Genomic DNA, 21,662 nt, shown 5'->3' with positions numbered 1-21,662 from the left:
ATATTTTTGCAACTTATCTTCGTATTATACCATAATTTTAATTCACCAATAAATTCTTATTTTTTGCAAACACTTTCTCCTTCTAATAAATTTAATATATTATGTAAAAACAAAAAAAAAATGTAATATGTTATGTACAAAACAATTTTTTAAAAAAAAACAACTTTAGTTTTCCAAATATATAGGATTAATTAATTTTATTAAAAATATAAGAGTAATTGACAAAGGGTATAATTGACGAATCGTACCCTTAAAATACAAAAGCGACAGTTAAATAAGAACGTTAAATCTGACATTAAAAAACACTTAAAAAAACAGAGGGATATAAATTATAAATATGTCTTTAAAATTGGAGCTGAGAATTGAACTCAGGATCTCTTGCATACTACCGAAACCCCTCATCACTAAACCAAACCTAATGGCTTTATAAATCTTAAATTTTAATAATATTTTATTTTAAATATAAATCTAATTTATATTTAACTATAAATTTTTGAAAAATATTTAGACTTTTTTTTACCTAAAATAAATGATATTCATTCATTTAAATTGATAGAGTACATCGATGCAATACAAATTAAAAGTCGCTAAAAACAAAAAGGATAAATCTGCGAACAAACTCACAGTATTCATGTTAATTAATAGCATAAAACGAAAAATTGCATATGACTTCAAATTTAAATATGACTATATTGGAGTGTCCGAAATATTCATGCCTCAAGATCTATAGCATTGATGAGACCAAAGTCGACATTGATTGAATCTGCACTACATCGAAATTTATCCTTCAACCTGAAACAAAAAACACTGCACAAAGACGGAACAAAACAATACACCGCACAAAGACGGGACAACAAAATACATTGTAGAAGGCAAATCAAAACAAATAAATATGTGAAAACCACTTATTTAAATGAAAAGAAAATAAAAAACAACTTAGAGGGGTGATTTTGGGTCAAAAATTGACCCAAAAACCACCCTTCTTTGGTGGATGAAGAAAATAATAAATTAGGGTTTAGAGAAGCAGGAGGCGGCTGAGAAGATTTAGACATATTATTCTCAATACTAAATCGAAAGTTGAGTAGTACTCATTGATTTTTATTGTTGACCGTCGGTGGTAATTGATTTTGGTTTTTATTTTTCTTGTTGACAATGACTTAAAAACAAGTTTAGTACTACTTTTTTTTATACTAATCTTTGTTAAGGATGATGGGTGCTATCAATTTTATTTTATTTTTTTAATGAAGGATGGGTGCTACTGCTAGGGATGTCAATGGGTAGTGGGTATGCACTTTGATTTTCACAGAAGACAAAAACTCTATCATACAGAGTGATAGAGAAGATCGTGAGATACAGTGTCGGACCGCCTACTATATAAGAGGAGGTGCCCGAACAGTTACAGGAAGCATGCTCACGATCAACAATGTTGAAGAAATGTCATTCCCAAGAAAGCTCAACGAATACTTCCTCCTACGAAAAAGGATTACGAAGTTCTCATCAAAATAGGATGAATAGATAGAGTAAAGAAAGTAAGTAGCTAGTTAACTTTCAACAGTCAGATTGTGTACGATTAAGTATTCATAAACGTCTATATTTGAATCTCCTATAAAAGAGGAACTCTCGGTAACGTTAGACTAAGTGCAATGGTGGGTGTTTAAAACACCCTCCACATCATCTTCTCTCTCTTCCACATAATACCTCAACACCTCATTCAACTTTTACCACTCCAATAGTTTTTGTTTTAAACACTCTACCCCACCACTTTATCTACCCCACCACTTTTTATTTCATATTCTTATTTAAATTTATATTTATGTTTTTATCATTTTACATAAAATTATAATTATCGATTAATATTAAATTATAATTATACGATAAAAATAATCGATTAAAATTAATTATCAATTATAATTAATTAAACTCCCGGTTACAATTATAATAAAAACACATAAATAACGTAATTATTACAATGCGAATAATTTAAAATACAATACAACACACAAATAACGTAATTATTACGATACAAATCTTCTTAATCACGCAACATTCCAAACTTATTCCATATGTGCTTCACTAGATCTGCTTGCAATTGATGATGAACATTTGCATCATGGAACTCCGATCTAGCACGCACATGATCCGCAAAAGCGGGTAACACCTCGGTCGAGTGTGGTTGCGGTGTACTAGATTCACTTCCCTCACCTTGATCAAAATCGGCCCAACGTTGAATATATGAATCTCGTTCATCCTCAACAATCATATTGTGTAATATGATGCATGTCCTCATGATGAGACCCAAATCTTCTATGTCCCACAAGCGAGCTGGTTCACGGATGATTTTGAATCGAGCTTGAAGCACTCCAAATGCACGTTCAATGTCCTTTCGACATCCTTCCTGATATTTTGCAAATAACTTATCTGGTTCACTTCGAGGAAGTCTAATCGATTTGACGAATGTTGGATAAGAAGGGTAGATACCATCAGCTAGATAGTATGTCATATCAAAAAAGACAATTAACTTCAAATTAAACACTAATAGAAAGGTAATAATGAGATTAAGATGATGAAAAATATGATTTTTTTTTCTGTGTCCAAATGAAATGAACCAAGTCTCTATTTATAGAGAAAAAAAAATCATGAATTTTGATATAAAAATAAAAAAATAAAAAATTAATTTGGACCGAAATAATTGAGTTTAAAGTATTAAATGGATAAAAATCCAACCGAACCAATCAGGAGACGCCACGTGGCGCCCCTTATCCAAAGCTGCCTTCTCTCTCTTTCCATTCTGCGCGCCACTCTCCCTTGTCGCGCGTGCATGCCACGCGCCTGAAGAAGACCAAATTGCAACGGGACGCGTGTCCCTGTGTGGGCCATTCTGCAGGCATTAAACTCTGTTGGAGGGTTTAATCTCCTCTCTCCTCCAACTCAATTTCAACACCTGTTTAAACACCCATTGTAGTGGTTTTGCATGTTTAAAACACCCCCTCTCAACACCCATTGCAGCTAGTCTTAAAGACTTGTAAGCCAATACCTCAAACAATCTACCAAATCCATTAGCTTGTCATTGTACAAAATACTTGCATAGATTTTTTACAAACTTGTATCTACCAAATCCATTAGAAACTTCCACTTTATACTTTCAATATTACAATTTACAAAGGAAACACTTGTTTTGATAGAGTAGCCATTGGATTTTTTATTTAGGGATTAGTCTGGAGGGATCAATTACTTAATTATTGTCTAGATCAATTACTTAATTATTGTCTAGAAGATTTCTTTAGAGACATAGTAGGTTTGTCAAACCAACATAGTGTGGCACAAGTGGTAGGTATTTGAGCCATTAACCATTTGATCATGGATTCGATTCTGGCCATCTGCGAAAAAATATTTGTTGGGACATTGTTGGATGTAAATTTGGTATTTATCAATTAAATATAATTGGTGGGTCCAATATTTATTTGGAGGTGATATTGTCAAAATGAAACTTTCAAAAGTGGCGTCGAAAGCCAGCTAGGTCGAAGCCAAAGAGCGCTTCGAAAGATATGGATAATGCGTCCAATTTTGGTTCTGCCAGGAAGCTATCGAAAGCGCGAAATCGAACCGATGGAGAGCTGGGCCAAGCCCAAAGAAGGAACAACGAACGGCCCAAAAGGCCTTGGCGCGCGCTGAAGGAATGAAAGATGAAAGTGGAAAACGTGGTCGACGTGGCAAATGGAGGAGCGTCCAGATGATCGAAGAACAGTTACCACTTAGTAGTAGTATTTATAGTAGTTTTTCATTCTGAACAAGGGTCACAAAATTTATACAAACATTCTCTCTAAAAATTCTAAGTACTCAGCGATCGAACGAACGGAATTCGAAGGAGAAATGTATGTTTTGTGAACCATCTTTATTTGTAATTGTTTTTCATTCAATGCAATGCAATTTGTTTTCCAGTAATTTTTTCTAAGTCTGAATCCAGATACTTGCTTGAGAAACTGCTGCTTCGAGGCGATTCGAATTAGTTTCTCTTGTATGCTTTAAAATATTTTAATTCCTAAGTGTTCGTTTCCTTATTCAAATGAACCTTCAAACCGTTTTCTTGAAACGAACAAACACAAAATTGTCCTGAGATTTACTAGTTGATCTCGCGAGTTTAAATACTTAAACTAGCGGTTGTTTACCAAATTCCAACGTAAACAAATTGGCACGCCCAGTGGGACTGGTTTTGTGTTTGTTAAAGTTGTGTTTATTTTTATATTGTGGAATAAAAAACTTGTTACTTGCATATAACCCATGATAAGTTAGGTTATGGTTAAAACTACTCAGAGATCTAATCCTAGTAAAACTCCAAGTTCTAGTGCGATGAGTAGCGAAGCAAGTTTGAGTGGTGGAGTCGATCCACCTCCACAAAGTTTGGTAACATCTGAGTTAGTGAATGTTCCAATATTCTCCAGTCCAACCATTTCGACTGTGCATGATGTTATTCCAACTTTGCCAATTCCAACTATGGCAATTCCGTCCGTAACTGCCGGTTTTGGACGTTCGAAACCACCATCAGGTCAGGGTTTTATGTATGGGCCTCCCCCTACACTTGGTTTAGGGATGCCAAGTTTCGAATCTGATAGGTATACTTCGTCAAGGGTAACTCCTACACCCTTAACGACTGCATCTGTGTTGTCTTTGAGACAACAAATGGATGAGAGCAACCATGAAATGGTTAATCTCTTAACACAACAAATGGGTACTGTGTTTAATCCATTAATTCAGAATACCAACGAGAGTTATCAAATGTTGGCTTTTCAAATGAGTCGAATTGCAGATTTTTTTGGGACACCCCCACCACCTCCTAGAGTAAATCCCATTACTCCACAAGTAATACTACCTGCAATGTCTTCGACTCCAGTGCAGCAAAGGCCAACCTATGTGGCTACTGAAACAGTTCCTAACCCAACACCTACACCAGTTGTACAAGAGGAAACCTATTATCCTCACGAGGTTAATCAAATGCCTCAATTAGTAAATCAAAACCCTCCTGTTATGAACCCAAATCCACAAGTGGTACATCAGAACCCTCCAGTGGTAATGGTTAGGAGGAACCAGGATCCTGACGAGGTAGTGCGAGAGGTGCAAAACAATAATTTGCTTGGCCAACACAATTTGGCTAACATGGTCGAAACGATTTTGGCCCAAAACGGCCTAAACACGGGTTGTCGAAGGCCAAACTTTGTCTCTGCCTTCACTGAATATGTGCTGCAAACCGAGTTACCAAGAGGTTGGAAAGTCCCAAAATATACTAAGTTTGCCGGGGACACTAATGAGTCAACCGTAGAACATATTGCCAGGTATCTAGCTGAGTCTGGGAATTTGGCGAATAATGAAAATTTGCGAATGAAGTATTTTCCTAATTCGCTTACCAAGAATGCATTTACTTGGTTTACAACTTTGCCTCCCAATTCGATCAATAGTTGGGCCCAATTGGAAAGGATTTTCCACGAGCAATTTTATATGGGCCAAACCAAGATAAGTCTGAAAGAGTTAGCCAGCGTAAAAAGGAAAAACCAAGAGTCAATTGATGACTATTTAAATAGGTTTCGTTTGCTGAAATCCAGGTGCTTTACTCAAGTGCCTGAACACGAGCTAGTGGAAATGGCTGCTGGTGGGTTAGATTATTCAATTCGAAAGAAATTGGATACCCAATACCTTCGAGACATGTCACAGTTGGCTGACAGAGTGAGACAAATCGAAAGGTTAAAAGCTGAAAAAGTTAGAAATTCTAAGTTTCAGAAAAAGAAAGAAATAGGTTTTGTTGATTCCTATGATAATGAAATTGATTATGAAATGAGTGATGAATACTTAGATTTCGATGATAGTGATATTAATGTGGCTGAATTAAAGCCTGGGCCTCCTTACACTTGCAAATTGTTGAGGCCGTCGAATGGAAAAAATCCTATCGAACCAAAAAATGATAAGTTTGTTACAAAGACTTATACTTTCGACATTACTAAATGTGATGAGATTTTTGATTTATTGGTGACTGACGGCCAAATTATTGTGCCAAAAGATATGAAAATACCACCAATAGAACAAAGAAAGAAAAGAGGTTATTGTAAGTTTCATAATTATTTGGGACATAAAACTTATCAATGTGTTGTTTTCAGGGATTTGGTGCAAAAAGCGCTGAATGAAGGAAGGCTGAAGTATGCTGATAAGGCAAAGCCTCCAATGAAGGTAGATTCAGATCCCTTGCCACCTGCAGACGCTACCTATGTCGAAGTCTATGACTGCAACATGGTTGAAGTGATAGACGCTGCTGCTCCAATCAAGGCTGTGCCTGAAGAGGAGTATGAAAAGAGGGTACGTGAGGTGTACCCCAATGCTGAGGAAGAATTGGTGGACTTCCTAAATAGGTGCAAGCTGAAGAATGCTGAAGTGATGCTTTGCCCTAGATGCAGTGCTGTGTGTGACAAAGAGGCTACTGCAGGCCTTCAAAGTGTTGTACCTTATGCTGAAAACAAGAGAAAATGGCCAAAATCTAGGCCAAATCAAAAAGCTTGGCCCTACAAAGGGGCCAACTGGGGAAAGCCTATTACCAAAGGCCTTTCGATCCATCAGAGGCTAGGCCCCCAAAACACTTTCAAACCATCTGGGAGAGCACCTGTTAACCAATGGGTGAGTGGACAGTACGTCACTTTTAATCGAAGGATGATGGAAAATGGAAGCTCTAGCAATGTTAATGTGAACATTGTATCTGAACCCAAGGGTTCAAAAGTGGTAGCTGGGAAGGAAACAGTGAATGCTGCCACTGAAGTCAACAAATACTCTTATAGGAATAACTATAAGGGAAAAAATCCTATGACCCGCACTCAGTGGCGAAGGTTCCAGAGGAAACAAAAGTTGACAACAAAAGAGGCTGAGGCTGGGGGCAAGGCTGTAGCAACCCAGAAGGCTGAAAAGGTTGAAATGGCCAAGAGGCCAGTAAAGGAGAGGCTCTCCATAATATTGGAAGAGCCCATAGCTGAAAATGCCCAAGGAGGGGCAGAAGATGAGGATGACATGGAGGATGATGATCTCCTGGATGAGGGGTCTGATTTTGATGTCATGGTCAATGTGGTGTCCATTCTGCCACTGGAATATGATGTGCCTACTGAAGTCAATGAGCTGGAAGAGGACTTCGAAGCCCTTAATTTGGCTGATCATAAGCCAATGTGTTATTATGTTATGCAAAATGGTTGTGTCGAAGAGCAAAAAGCTGTCTTCGAGAAGCCAGATCTGGGAATGCAGAACCACTTGAAGGCTTTGTTCATTAGGGCAAAAGTCAATAATGTGGGAATCAACAAAGTCTTAGTGGATGGAGGAGCTGTGGTGAATATCATGCCTCACTTCATGTTGAAGAAATTAGGTCTCTATGACACAGACCTTCATTCCCACAATGTGGTGTTGGCCAACTATGAAGGAAAAACTGGTCATTCCCTGGGGGCAGTGCAGTTGGAAGTTTGTGTTGGTAGTACAGTTCGAAAGACCTTGTTTATGGTCATAGCTGCCAAACCTAATTACAATTTGTTATTAGGTAGAGAATGGATACATGGTGTTGGAGCTGTTCCCTCAACCATGCACCAAAGATTAATCATCTGGAGAGAAGATGGTTTAGTCGAGAACGTAGAAGCAGATCAGAGTGCATATGTTTCAGAGACAGGCACTGTGACTTTACAGAATTTCGACAAAAACCTGGCCTCGATTGCTCCTTGTGGTGAGCAAGATGCTGCCTTCGATCCAAATGAAGTGGTATCGAAAAATGTATACCACTCAGTTAAGTTACATCCAACCCATGGTTTTTGTTGGGAGAGGGAAGACATAGAGAAACCCTTGTGTGAGGATGCATACCCACCAGTGTCTGGATGGGTCAACCATGATGAGTTTGATGATTGAGTCCCCAGCATGGGATCGAATTACGGCTTACGCAGCCGAGAATAGAATCAAAATGGCTCTTGAGGCCATTAATGTTCAAGAAAATATGGCTGTCGAAGCCAATGATGACTTAAGGAACGAACTGGCCTTGGAGGCTAGTGAAGTAAATGATGGGAAAAAGCAAAGGTTAGATTGCATCTATGATGATGAGCCTTTGGGTTTTGAGAAAGATCCACATAGTTCGATTCAGAGAATGCAAGCCCAAGACCCTTTGCAGGAGGTTGATATTGGAGATGGCTCTGTTAAAAGGCCAACTTACATTAGTGCCAATATAGACCCAACCTTAAGAGAAAAAGTGGTCGAGTTGCTTAAGAAATACAGAGACTGCTTTGCATGGGACTATAACGAAATGCCTGGGTTAAGCAGAAATCTTGTGGAGCATAGGCTACCCCTTCGACCAGATAAGAAACCTGTAAAGCAGCTTCCAAGGAGGTTTGCACCGGAAATCATGACAAAGATCAAAGCAGAAATTGAAAGGTTGCTCAAATGCAAGTTCATTCGAACAACCAGGTATGTGGAATGGTTAGCTAACATTGTTCCTGTTATTAAGAAAAATGGATCACTTAGGGTTTGCATAGACTTTAGAGACTTGAATAATGCTACACCTAAGGATGAATATTCCATGCCTGTAGCCGAAATGTTAGTTGATTCAGCAGCAGGGCATGAATATTTGAGTATGTTAGATGGCTATTCAGGTTATAATCAAATCTTTATTGATGAAGATGATGTGCCAAAAACCGCATTTCGTTGCCCTGGTGCTTTAGGCACCTATGAGTGGGTAGTGATGCCTTTTGGATTAAAAAATGCTGGAGCAACATACCAAAGAGCCATGAACTTAATTTTTCATGATTTTATCGAAATATTTATGCAGGTTTACATTGATGATATTGTTGTGAAATCCTCTTCCCAGGATGAACATATCGAACATCTTAAAAAATCGTTCGAAAGAATGAGAAAATGTGGATTAAAAATGAATCCACTGAAATGTGCTTTCTGTGTACATGCAGGAGATTTCCTTGGCTTTGTTGTGCATAAGAAGGGCATAGAAATTAACCAAAATAAGACAAAGGCTATCATGGAGACAGAACCTCCAGGAACGAAGAAACAGCTTCAATCTTTGCTAGGAAAGGTCAATTTCTTGAGAAGGTTTATATCAAACCTAAGTGGTAAAGCTCAACCTTTTTCTCCACTGCTGAGGCTCAAGAAAGGTGATGTATTCGAATGGGGAATGGAACAACAAAAGGCATTTGATGATATTAAGGCATACTTGTCGAAGCCTCCAACTTTAATGCCTCCTATTCGAAACAAAGCAATGAAGTTGTACATCGCAGCATCAGATTCGACTATTGGAAGCATGCTCGCACAAGAGGATGAAAATGGCGTAGAAAAGGCTATTTACTATCTAAGTAGAATCTTGAATGATGCTGAGACTAGATATAGTCCAATTGAAAAGCTTTGTCTATGTTTGTATTTCTCTTGTACCAAACTTAAGCAATATATCAAACCAGTTCATGTTTATGTTTATTCTCATTTTGACATCATTAAGCATATGTTGTTAAAACCAATTTTGCATAGTCGAATTGGGAAATGGGCTTTAGCTTTAACTGAATATTCATTGACTTACCAACCCCTGAGGGCTGTAAAGGGTCAAGTAGTGGCTGATTTTCTTGTTGACCACTCGGTGACTGAGACCCCAATAACATATGTAGAACATGAACCTTGGATGTTGTACTTTGATGGCTCGAAGCACAAACATGGTACAGGAGTTGGAATCTTAATCATTTCTCCTTTAAAGATTCCAACAAAATTTAAGTACAAGATTAATGGAACATGCTCCAATAATGAAGCCGAGTACGAGGCTTTAATTGTAGGTCTAAAGATTATTTTGGACTTGGGGGCAAAACATGTTAAAATCAGAGGAGATTCTGAGTTAGTAATAAAACAATTGACAAAGGAATACAAATGCATTCAAGAACATTTGATGAAATACTTTGTCATTGCCTTCTCGCTACTAAAACGATTTGATTCATGTGACATTCAACACGTGCCTCGGATCGAAAACCAAGAAGCAAATGACTTAGCCCAAATAGCTTCTGGTTATAAAGTAACAGGGAAAAAATTAGATGAGATAGTTGAAATTAAAGAGAAACTAATCTCAAGTGAGGTAATACCCCATCAGCTGGGGGCAAATGAACCAAATGGCGAAAGGGAGTCCGAAATGGCTGATGCACACTTTGATGAAGTAATGATTGAAGTCTTTGTGATTGACAATTTGGCTGACACGGATTGGAGACAACCCATTGTTAAATATATAGAAAATCCAACAGGTACAGCCGATAGGAAGGTTAAGTATAGAGCTTTGAATTACACAATCATGGGAAATGAACTATTTAAGAAGACTCCTGAAGGGGTTTTGTTGAAATGCCTAAATGAAAACGAAGCGTATGTAGCAGTTTCAAACGCCCATAGTGGAGCCTGTGGTGCCCATCAAGCAGGCCACAAGATGAAATGGCTTTTGTTTCGACAGGGTTTGTATTGGCCTTCCATGCTTAAGGACTGCATAGAATATGCGAAAGGTTGTCAAGAGTGTCAAAAACACGCGGGGATACAACACGTCCCTGCCAGTGAGTTGCATTCGATTATCAAACCTTGGCCTTTTAGAGGCTGGGCTTTAGATTTAATTGGTGAGATAAGGCCCGCGTCATCCAAGAACCAGCGCTATATACTAGTTGGGATTGATTATTTTACCAAATGGATAGAGGCTGTTGCCCTAACAAATGTGGATCAGGAAACAGTGATCAGTTTTATCCAAGACCATATTATTTATAGGTTTGGGCTTCCTGAGACGATCACTACTGACCAAGGAACGGTGTTTGTTGGTCGAAAGATGCAAGATTTTGCTGAACAATCAGGTTTTAAGCTAATGACTTCGACGCCTTATTATGCTCAAGCAAATGGCCAAGTTGAAGCAGCCAACAAGGTTATAATTAGTTTAATTAAAAAGCACGTTGCCCAAAAACCAAAGAATTGGCATAAGACCCTGGACCAAGTCCTATGGGCATGTAGGAATTCTCCTAAAGAGTCAACAGGTTCGACACCTTTTCGACTAACATATGGTCACGATGCCGTGTTACCTGTTGAAATAATGATGCAGTCGATTCGAGTACAAAGGCAATGGGAACTACCTCCTGATCACTATGAGAACATAATGTTAGATGAATTAACAGACGTGGATGAGGAAAGGTTGCAGGCGTTAGATGCTTTGATTCGACAAAAAGAACGAATTGCTAGAGCATATAACAAAAGGGTTAAATCCAAACTCTTTGACGTAGGAGACTTAGTTTGGAAAGTCATCCTCCCCATGGACAGACGAGATCGAGTCTTTGGAAAATGGTCACCCAATTGGGAAGGACCATTTAAGATTTCTCAAGTTTTGTCAAATGGAGCTTATGAGATTGAAGAGTTAACTCCTGAGAAACGTTCAGTCAACATGAATGGCAAATATTTAAAGAAATACAAGCCAATGTTGCAAGAAATAACCATAAAAAATGAATAACGCAAGAATAAAATTTGCGAAATGGTAAAAGGAAATGCCAATAATCAAGTTTTATTTCATATAAAATCAACAATACAACCAATCATTCAAGAATGTTCAAGAAAATACAAGAAATGGTTGAATGTTGAAAGATAAACACTTAGGGTTTACCCTGAACCCGAGTTCCCTCATCCTTTGAATCAGAATTGGAAAGTTCTGAGATCTGAGAGTCTTCATCCTCAGAAGAAGGAGTTGGAGTTCCTGGGTATTCTTCATCAGGCTCTAGGGTACTGAGGAACTTGAGGTAGTCTTCATCTTCATCATCTGAACTAGAGCTTGAAGAATCAGAAGAGAGAATGATGGTTTCTACTACCTTGGCTGGTGCCGGCCTAGGGCGAAGGATTCTAGTGCATGGAGGTTTGGAAGCTGGAATCTTGATTCGTCCCCTTCCAAGAGGACGTGGTGTGCTTGAGCCCGGGGTAGAGGAAGGAAGATCTTTCTTGTTATCCATTCTTTGTGGAGAGGTGTTGATGCGTTAATTGGTGCAAAGTGCTGAACAAAAGAGTTGCAAGGCGTGGGTATTTATAGAAGGATTAATACGCGTTAATAGCTAGGCAGTTACAACTAACCACGTTCAGTTTGCATAGGAAATGCCATTGCATTAATGCTCAAAGCCATGTAGTTAATTATGTTGACTGCTTTGGAAACATGTTCGCTTCATTCCTTACAAAGTGCCATTAATAAGGCTTGGGAAAGTGGCCCAAAAGAAGGAAAGCAAACAACAACAAAGGAATAAAATACTCAGCCAATATATGAACCTGCAGCATTAAAAAGCCAAAACGGGCATGCATTCAAAAGGCGTGTACGAAATTGTTTGACAGTTGCTAGTGTTAAAAGATTTACAATTACGACATCCAAAAGAAAAAAAAAAAAAAACTTGAGACCAAAAAAGAAAATTTATAAAGTCAAGGTTGTTGTTGAGATGTTGAAGGAGGCTTTCGATTGGCCGCTTGAAATTGGTAATACTGAGTTCGAATGGACGCCAGTTTACGTTGTAGCATTTCCTTATCACTAGCAAGGTGCTCAACTCGCTTCTGGACAGCTAGACCATCACTGTAGTGTTGGATACCTTCACGTGCCAGCTCATCAAGCTTAACCTTTTGTGCTTCAATAGCTACTGCAGCTAGCTTTTCCATCTTAGCCTCTTCCTGTCGAACCTTTTCCTTCAGCGCTTCGATTTCAGATTGCCATTGAGCAATATTGTTCTCACAAGCCACAAGTTGCTTAAGAGCTTCATCAGAGGCAGCCTTGATAGTTGTAACCTCTGCATTGCAACTATTAGCTTGCTCGAAATGGTGTTGCTGGGTGGCAAGCAGAGATGTCAAAAGGCTGCTAGTCCTGGTTAGGAGCTGAGATTGACTAACGAATTGTTCTAAAAAGGTTTCAGCCTGAGTCACTAGAAGGAACATGGCTTCGTCAGTCCTTGGGTTCTGCAGCTTGCGAAAAAGGGCTTTGATATTGTAGTATATAGAAGAATCATGTTCAAGCAGGCCCAGCATATCCCCATTAAGGATCTCTCGCCTAAATCTGATTTCGTGCTCAAACTGTTCTTGCGCAAGTGCATCTTCCTTATCTTCCGTGTTCCCAACAGCAGAGCTAGAGGCGCCATGACTTGATAAAAGCTTGTTGAGTGCATCTGCCGGGGTTAAATCTCTTAGCTCTTTGGCAAGTTCAGCCGGTAAGACAACAGTAGGAGGAGGTTTCGACACGGAAGTTCCCTCTTCACCAAGTGAATCACCAATATAGGAGTTCCCATCTTCAGAGTCGAAAGTGCCAGCACTGGGTGAACTAGACTCATGGTTTGACCCACTTGGTTGTGGTTGATTGGTAGTGGAATGTTCGCCATCAACGGTTGGCCTGTGTTCACTGGAAAGGTTGGCAGCAGGGTCAACTTGAAAATTGGTTGGAGGATCATTTTCAGCTAATACTTGGGCAGGGTTCGTCAAAGGATTTTGTTGCGGTAGGCCTTGATCAAGTTGGTCCTCTTCATTGCTAGGCTTAAGGGTATCATCTTCGAAAGCGTGGTGAGGCGAGCCAGGAGCTTTGGGTGGTGATGAGGTTTCAGTAAGGACGGCCGTTTCGACAGGCTGAGGAGATGAAGGTTTTTCTGCCACACTTGCAGGATGCGTACCACTTGGTCCTTCGACCATCCCTTCAGCCGCTTTGCTAGGAGCAGGCTCATCTTGAGGAATAACCTGGGCAGAACTTTTTGGCTGAAATAAATGAAACCATGAAAGAATGAGTAACACAGTCAAGGGCTGAAGAAGTAATAAGAAGTAAGAATGGCCTACTTGGGCTTGAGGGGTAGCAGAAGCTTCAGGCTGTGAAGTTGTTTCTTTTGCAGTAGCAGAAGCCTCGACAACAGTGGCTGCAGCAGGAGACTTTCTGTGCTTCTTTTTCTTCTTCTTCTTCCTCTCCGATTGCTCTAAAGGAGGGTCCTCAGGTGATGCCAGAGTATCAGGTTGTGCCTCAATCTCAGAGGACTTGTGTTCAGGAGTACCTTCTTGGTTGGGTTGGTGTTCTTTTTTCTTCTTCTTCTTTTTCTTCTTCTCATCAGTAATAGGTTCAGCGTTATGAGGGAGATCTTGAATAGTGGCAGTGTTAGTCTGCTCAGGGATGGTCGAAAGGACAGGAATATCCTACAGGCCACAGTTCAGTAAGTTCACATTCAAGACAAAAGAAAAAGAAGTCTTAAGCTAAATGGATACCTTATCTGGAGCACTCGAACAAGTGGCTGGAATAGGTCTTTGTTTCTTCGAAACAGAAGGAGTTTCAGTTGAATGAGACCTTTTGCGCGAAGCAATCTGGAAAGGGCATATCAAAGTTAATATGGACATCCTACAAAAGTGTGAGAAGCCACAAAAAAGGCAAAGGCCTACCTTTAGTTCAACCTTAGGTGGTGGAGGAAGAGGCTTGCTAGAGTCGCTGGAACCTGCCTTCGACTTACTCCCTGCATCGAAGAGGTGCGCATAAGAGAAAAGCACGCAAGGTAAAAATGATGCAAGTAAAAGTAAAACTAAAAGGGTACCTCTGGCGTTCAATTTCGACTTAATCTTGTTCAAAATAGATGAGTCGAACCCATTAGAGATAGCAGTGAGTAAGGCAGTCTTGTCAACCAGGCGTCCTTCATAGTGTCGAGACCACCAGGTAAAAAATTCCCTAGTGCAGGCATGTGAGGGAGCGAAGTCGAATGGGGTAAGCTCATAAGAAGGCTGATTGAAGTGGTTCAAGAATGAATGGAACTGTGGTTCTGTCATGCCATGCTTGCCTAAACAAACCTCCCTTTCTTCCAAGTATATGCTCTTAGGGAGTATTTGAGTTAAGCCAAATTGGCGAGACACCAGGTTTGGGAAGTAGCCAACTAATCCAAAATCTCCAGAGGTCAAGCCAATTCGACAAGACAAGACTGTAGGCATCAAGTAAGCATTCCAAATGCTGTTGGTTACCATCTCAAATTCTGGTGGAGAAGGAAATCTGTGAGTAAACCAAGGAGGACCAAGTGGCCTATCCACAAAGGGAGCAAAGCTAGGCTTGAACTTCTTCAGGCTGAGAAAAGTATTAAAATACTGTTGGAAAGCCACATCATAACCAAGGCCTCTTTCCCTAGGCACCATTCTCGCCAACCTCGTGCCTTCGACTCGACGTGTTCTTGATTCCTCATAGTATGGCTCAGGCAAGAAAAGGTCAAGCTCAGCATGAAAAGTGGCAGTTAGCCATAATTGCAGTAACCAGAAAGGGCCAGCACCTAAAAAGGTGGATCCATCACCTGTTCTTTTAAGATGTTCACAAGCATCCCTCATGGATTCATAAAGACATCCAAGAATAAGCCGAGCGAAGTTGAATTGCTGGCACTCATGTAATTGAATAGCCATAGGGATGAATTTCTTGGCTACTTGGAGAGATTGAGTGCAGAAGACATACTGCGATAGCCATAAGGTTAAGAAAGCGATGTGTTCTTCGTCACTTACTTCATCACTAGTCTTTCGATTCTCCACGATGTATTTAGAGTAAGACTTGTTTCGAAAGTCGAATTTGATGGTGTCGGAAGCTTTGCAAGGATCGTAAGTGTCGCCAAGAGGCGATAAGCCAGTAATGGCAGCAACATCCAGCAGTGTAGGAGTCATCATGCCACATTCGAAGTGGAAAGTGTTGGTGGAAGACTCAAAGAAGTGTAAAGCAGCAATAATCATCTCTTGCTGATATTTAAGGCCTGTCCGAGAAAGCTGAATAAGGTCATAAATACCACAGGCTTGCCAAATGTCAGCCTTATCACGTTGTACCCTGTCTAACCAGCCAAGGTATTGATCATTCAAAGAAGGAGCTGATCGAAACACTCTGTTAGGCGCCTTGATATAGCTAAAATTATAGGGTTCACTAATGAAAACCCTAGGAACACAAGGCTTATAAACAGGAAAAATAGACAAAACCTTGGAATTCCGACTTTTATCACTTGGCTTGGGTCCCCCAAATGCATGCACGAGGTTATCAACAGAATAAGGAAAGATTAATTGATTTTCCCAAAACTTTTGTAAGTCTAAACGCAATGATGGTTCTGGAACCACATCCGTGTCGTAAGAGGAAAGAGTGGCGGCGGTCCACTTACCGGCGTAAGGAAGGAATTTTCTGACACCTGAATCTGACGCCATTGATGAAGGTATAAAGATGGCGTGAAAGAATGGTGATTAGGGTTAAATTTGGGAATCGCAGGTTGTTTGCAACGGTTGAGGAAAATCCGAGTGAAAAGAAAGTTGATGACTGGGTGATAAGCAGAAAGGTGAGAACAAGAAGTCTTTTGAAAGCAAGAATTCAAGAAAGAATCGCAGAAGATGAAGAAGAAGATGAACAGTTGACAGAGCGAAAATTGGAGAAAAACGCAATAAAGGAAGAATCTGGCTATTTATAGAGGCACACAGATTGAGGAAAATAGCAAAGTTTTTCAACTTCTTATGTTGACAAGTGTCCAAACCCCTTGACAGGTGAAAAGAAAAAAAAAAAAAACAAGTTTTGGAGCCAATCCAAAGTTTTGAATGGCAGCCTAAACGATAGGAGAGATAAATGGAAAAGAAAGATATCCATTAATACTTTCAAAAACGCCACTTCCTCTTTCGATAGACACAGTCGAAAATGGCATTTTTGGGGGGCAATTTGTTGGATGTAAATTTGGTATTTATCAATTAAATATAATTGGTGGGTCCAATATTTATTTGGAGGTGATATTGTCAAAATGAAACTTTCAAAAGTGGCGTCGAAAGCCAGCTAGGTCGAAGCCAAAGAGCGCTTCGAAAGATATGGATAATGCGTCCAATTTTGGTTCTGCCAGGAAGCTATCGAAAGCGCGAAATCGAACCGATGGAGAGCTGGGCCAAGCCCAAAGAAGGAACAACGAACGGCCCAAAAGGCCTTGGCGCGCGCTGAAGGAATGAAAGATGAAAGTGGAAAACGTGGTCGACGTGGCAAATGGAGGAGCGTCCAGATGATCGAAGAACAGTTACCACTTAGTAGTAGTATTTATAGTAGTTTTTCATTCTGAACAAGGGTCACAAAATTTATACAAACATTCTCTCTAAAAATTCTAAGTACTCAGCGATCGAACGAACGGAATTCGAAGGAGAAATGTATGTTTTGTGAACCATCTTTATTTGTAATTGTTTTTCATTCAATGCAATGCAATTTGTTTTCCAGTAATTTTTTCTAAGTCTGAATCCAGATACTTGCTTGAGAAACTGCTGCTTCGAGGCGATTCGAATTAGTTTCTCTTGTATGCTTTAAAATATTTTAATTCCTAAGTGTTCGTTTCCTTATTCAAATGAACCTTCAAACCGTTTTCTTGAAACGAACAAACACAAAATTGTCCTGAGATTTACTAGTTGATCTCGCGAGTTTAAATACTTAAACTAGCGGTTGTTTACCAAATTCCAACGTAAACAGACATATCAACCCATCAAATGAATTTCAATTACCTCGAGGAAATTAATCTCCATAATTGCACGCAAAGAATACCTATGATTTTAAAAATAAAATGAAAATCAGGTTTTCCTAATTGTTGCTTTTGTTAATCATATTTTGGTGGGTTTGATTTATGTCCCCTACTCTTTCTTTTCTTTTTAATATTAATAAAATACTTTTAGATGGATGGTAGTGAATTATAGTACATTAGGATGTCAACATAATTAAAATGCTGATGTGAAAAAGAAAAAAAAAATTGAGATGTTTCAACTCTTTATAAGACTCCTTTATATAACAAAAATCATGGCATCCATGGACATATTCAAGTTAATACTAGTAATTAGCACAGTTGCCCTCAATAATTTTGTGTTGATCCCCTTCGGAATCAAGTGTGGCACCCACCATAATCTTGAAATAATGTTCTTTGTAAACAGTGGAATAAGAAATACAGTAATACTATAGATAAATGGCTGAATAATTCTAATTACTCAGTATTTGATTAGATATAGAGAAACATTATCTTGATAATGTGGAACAAATGATAATCCCCTGAAATTGAAACTACTTTAGTTAATCCAGAATACCCATCATAATCATCATCACATTCACAGACTTAAAAAAGTCCCAATTGTTTAACCTGAAACCTAACAAGTAACAACACTACTAACAAATGTCAAAGATAAATAGAAACACATTAAGGTCGAATTTGACTTATTTTTGAGCTTATGAAAATAGTTTTATGCAAATAAATAAATGTTTGTGTTATTTCATAAGTTTTCATTTACAAAAATTGTATCCTTATAAGTTGCTTTAATCATAAATTACCATGAAAACTTATAATAATAAGTAAAAAATTATTTATTTCCATAAGTCATTTGGCATAAGCTCAAAAATAAGGTGATTATTCATTCAATAACCTGATTAGAATAAAGACGACGACCAATCTCAAACGAAACATAAGCATCAATAGTAGCATACTTCACTTGATCAGCATTAAGCCAAGGATTATCCCATCTACTTCTCGTAATCCTCTGCGGTTTCTCAATAATTTTCCCAAGAACACGTTCACCCAAACTTTTAATCCCACTTCTCAACAAATCTCTATCATCAAGAACCTCAGCAGCAAGGTTCCTCAAATCAACAAAATTCCTCACACTCATATCATAATCTTCAATAAGCTTCTCAACATCAGCTTCAATTCCAACACCAACGAATCTGTTGTTAGGGTTAGCGAGGAAGGTGAGAAGGGAAGGAGGAATGGAAGGGGAATGGATGATCTGGAAGACGAGGCAGCGGTTGTTGGTACAGAGTTGGAGAGTGGCGGCGGGGTTTGATTGGCCGCGTTGGGAGTTTGGACGCCATTCGATGTCGAGACCGACGAGGAGAGGGGATTGAGATTGGGTTTGGAGGAGCCAGGAATCGACTTGGGAAGGGGATGAGGTTAAGAGGGTTTGGATTGTGTGAGATGAATCGATTGTGATTTCGTAGGTGTTGTGGGTGTCGTATGGGAGGTAGTGGTCAACGAGGGTTATGTTGAGAGGTGTTGGGAGATTGGGGTTTGGGGATTGGATGTTGATGGGTGCGCCGTTGTTGTCAACTAGGTAAATTGGCATTGTGATTGAAATTTGGTTGATTTGTGAGAGAAAGAAGGGAAAGAAGGTTGATTTTGGAAAGAAGTGTTGATACTTAATGGGGAGAAAGAAGGAATATAGTGTGGGTTGTTTGAGTGAGTGAGTGAGTAGAGGGAGGGAATCACGGGATTAATGGATTGTTTCGGAAAAAAATACGTATATCTGATTTTTATTTTTTTTACTAAAGTGAAGGATATTTGATTTGTTGATTTTCTGTGATTATTAATAAATCAAAAATATAAAAATAAATTGATCCATCTAATTTTTAAAACATCAACTTCACTCAATTTCATATTTTGATCCGATGGTGAGGGGTTTGGATAGTACATTATAGGTCATGTCATGAGTTCGATCTCGTTCATTGTAAACAAAAAAAAAATCACTCAATTTCATATTCAATCAATGAATAAGTAGAGTGTTTGATACTTGTTTGTGTAAAATTGGAGTGTTTGATGTTCGAACTTCAAATCTTACCTATATAATACGATATCTCTATCAATTGAGTTAATCTCACTAGGACAAAAACAATTCACTTCTATAAATTACTCCATATATTTTTTGGATTCATTAAATTCAATACCTAATATATCTGAAACAATTCCTTAGGAAACAATTTCTTATTACGGATCAAATATATTAATTATTAAACGAATCTATGAAAATAAACTCGCTTATACCCGGACTAGAGAGAATGATCGATAAAAAGTTTCGGCAAAAGCTAAAATGTGCCCTAAGGGCACATGATAAACAACTTAATATAGAAATATTCTTCTTAAAAATTATGTATTTCACTTTTCAAAAGTCAAAGTATTGCATTTTCCAATACAATAATTGTACTTTTGAGTTCTTTAACGTTATGGCACACATTAGCAAGGCTCAAAAGTTTCTATAGGTGATCAAAGTTTACAAATGTAATAAAATAATTTATGTGTCAGAGTTCATTATTATTTTCCTATCTCCAAGGGTATGGAGTGTTTAACTTTTTTGTCAGAATATCGACGCTAACATCTCAGATAGATTCTCCGGTCAAAATACGAAAAAATCCATTCAAGTCTCGATTGAAACAAAGTTTTGCGAATTCTCCTTGAAACTTGAAATCATTCCGATATCTTCGAACATATTCGAGGGTTCAATTTGACTATTGTAACTTTCGGCAAACACACAATATTAGACTTTACCATAGTGGAGCGACGTTTTGCAAAAAGATGAGGCAGTCATCAATAAGATATGTCAGAGAAGTGAAATATATGAGATCACAAACGCAGATTGCTTATAAAGCCTTTTGTGAAGGTCCTATCTTCCTTATGATAGGCGAGACAAACTTTGTTATAAGTTGTCCAAGTTGCTAAGAAATAGTTCCTTTATACGAGTAAGAAACCAATGTATTTCCACAGGTAGCCCTCATTCCTTATATTAGATCTTTCGAATTTCTCGTATCATTTTTCATGCCTTTGATGGGCATAAAGAGATCATGAGATTGAGTCTAGTGGAAACACTTTAAAATTTGCTTTAGTCCTACAAATATATAGGGCAGACCTTGAGCAGAAAATGTATGATTTGTGGGAAATGAGGGGCTTTTGACGAGTTTTCTTCATCCAGAGGTATTCGACAATGGATTCTATCTTCTTGTTCTTTGTCTAGAGCCAGGGGAAATGAGGTGAATATTGTTATGGGCCAGGGGTTTTTGGAAGCCTATCTAGCTTAGTTAGGGGAGGTCATCATATCTCGCATTTGGCATTTGCGAATGATATCATTACTATCATCGAGTCAAAAAGTTAGTCGGAACAAGACTAGAGTTTATTTTTTTCGAAATGCTGTTTAGAATGTTTGTAGTCCTCCAATATTGAATTGATAGCTAGACAAGTTCAAGAAGGAAAGCAGCCCAAAATCTAAGCTCACATATGTATGCAGAAATCAAAACTGAGTTTTGTCATATTACAAATATATCAGTCTACATCCCTTGCTATTTTGCACCCAATACCTGACAGATTACTACCAAGTAGCACACAAAAAATATTTTGAAGATCAAAACTAAGCTGGATGCTTGTCGCCAGTGGCTTCCATGGCAAATCTTCAAATGTTATAGACGTCTAACTTAATAAACTAAAAATACATTTTCAAACATTAATCCAAACATACTCTTAGGAATTAAGAATAACAAGGCACCATTTGCCACATTTTTTGTATCATGTGCTCCATCAACCATTTGTACACTTACGTTTCCTAGATGACCTTCGCAAAGCCGATACAGGAACCTTGTTCTTAGTCCCCTGAATTGAAAAACCAGTGTTAGCTTCCTCTCCTAAAAGAGATAACAGTAAAAACTTTTGAAGCATAGAGCCAGACACATATAGCTAACACGATATGGACACAGACATCGACACTAGTAATATTAGCAGTATACAACACCGCTGCAACTGACACTTTATTCCTAAAATACCTAACAATCAAAATAGACAAATGTATCTAAATTGAACATTTTGTTTGATTACAAATATATCAAATTTAATATCTTTAACTCTCGTCATTAGTCATCATTA

The 21,662-nt window shown here is 38.5% G+C and overlaps 1 protein-coding gene across 1 annotated transcript; it reads right to left on the bottom strand.

The window, feature by feature from the left end:
- Positions 1 to 17,869: 17,869 nt before the first annotated feature.
- Positions 17,870 to 19,155, bottom strand: LOC123888429 (Werner Syndrome-like exonuclease). The gene is made up of 2 exons (XM_045937493.1): positions 19,063 to 19,155; positions 17,870 to 18,981 (listed from the first exon to the last, which is right to left on the bottom strand). Exons 1-2 carry the CDS (start codon positions 19,102 to 19,104, stop codon positions 18,397 to 18,399), a joined length of 627 nt encoding a protein of 208 aa, XP_045793449.1. The 5' UTR covers positions 19,105 to 19,155; the 3' UTR covers positions 17,870 to 18,396.
- Positions 19,156 to 21,662: the final 2,507 nt, after the last annotated feature.

Source organism: Trifolium pratense, linkage group LG6 (assembly GCF_020283565.1).
Source record: "Trifolium pratense cultivar HEN17-A07 linkage group LG6, ARS_RC_1.1, whole genome shotgun sequence".
Classification (NCBI taxonomy): Eukaryota; Viridiplantae; Streptophyta; class Magnoliopsida; order Fabales; family Fabaceae; genus Trifolium; species Trifolium pratense.
The sequence above is the reverse complement of the archived record's forward strand: the minus strand, read 5'-3'. Positions and strand labels throughout refer to the sequence as shown.

Coding starts and splice junctions, on each gene's coding strand:
- LOC123888429 (XM_045937493.1), bottom strand. CDS start 19,104: ATGCCAATTTACCTAGTTGACAACAACGGCGCACCCATCAAC. Junction 18,982..19,062: donor ACAACGGCGCACCCATCAAC/ATCCAATCCCCA, acceptor GACACCCACAAC/ACCTACGAAATCACAATCGA.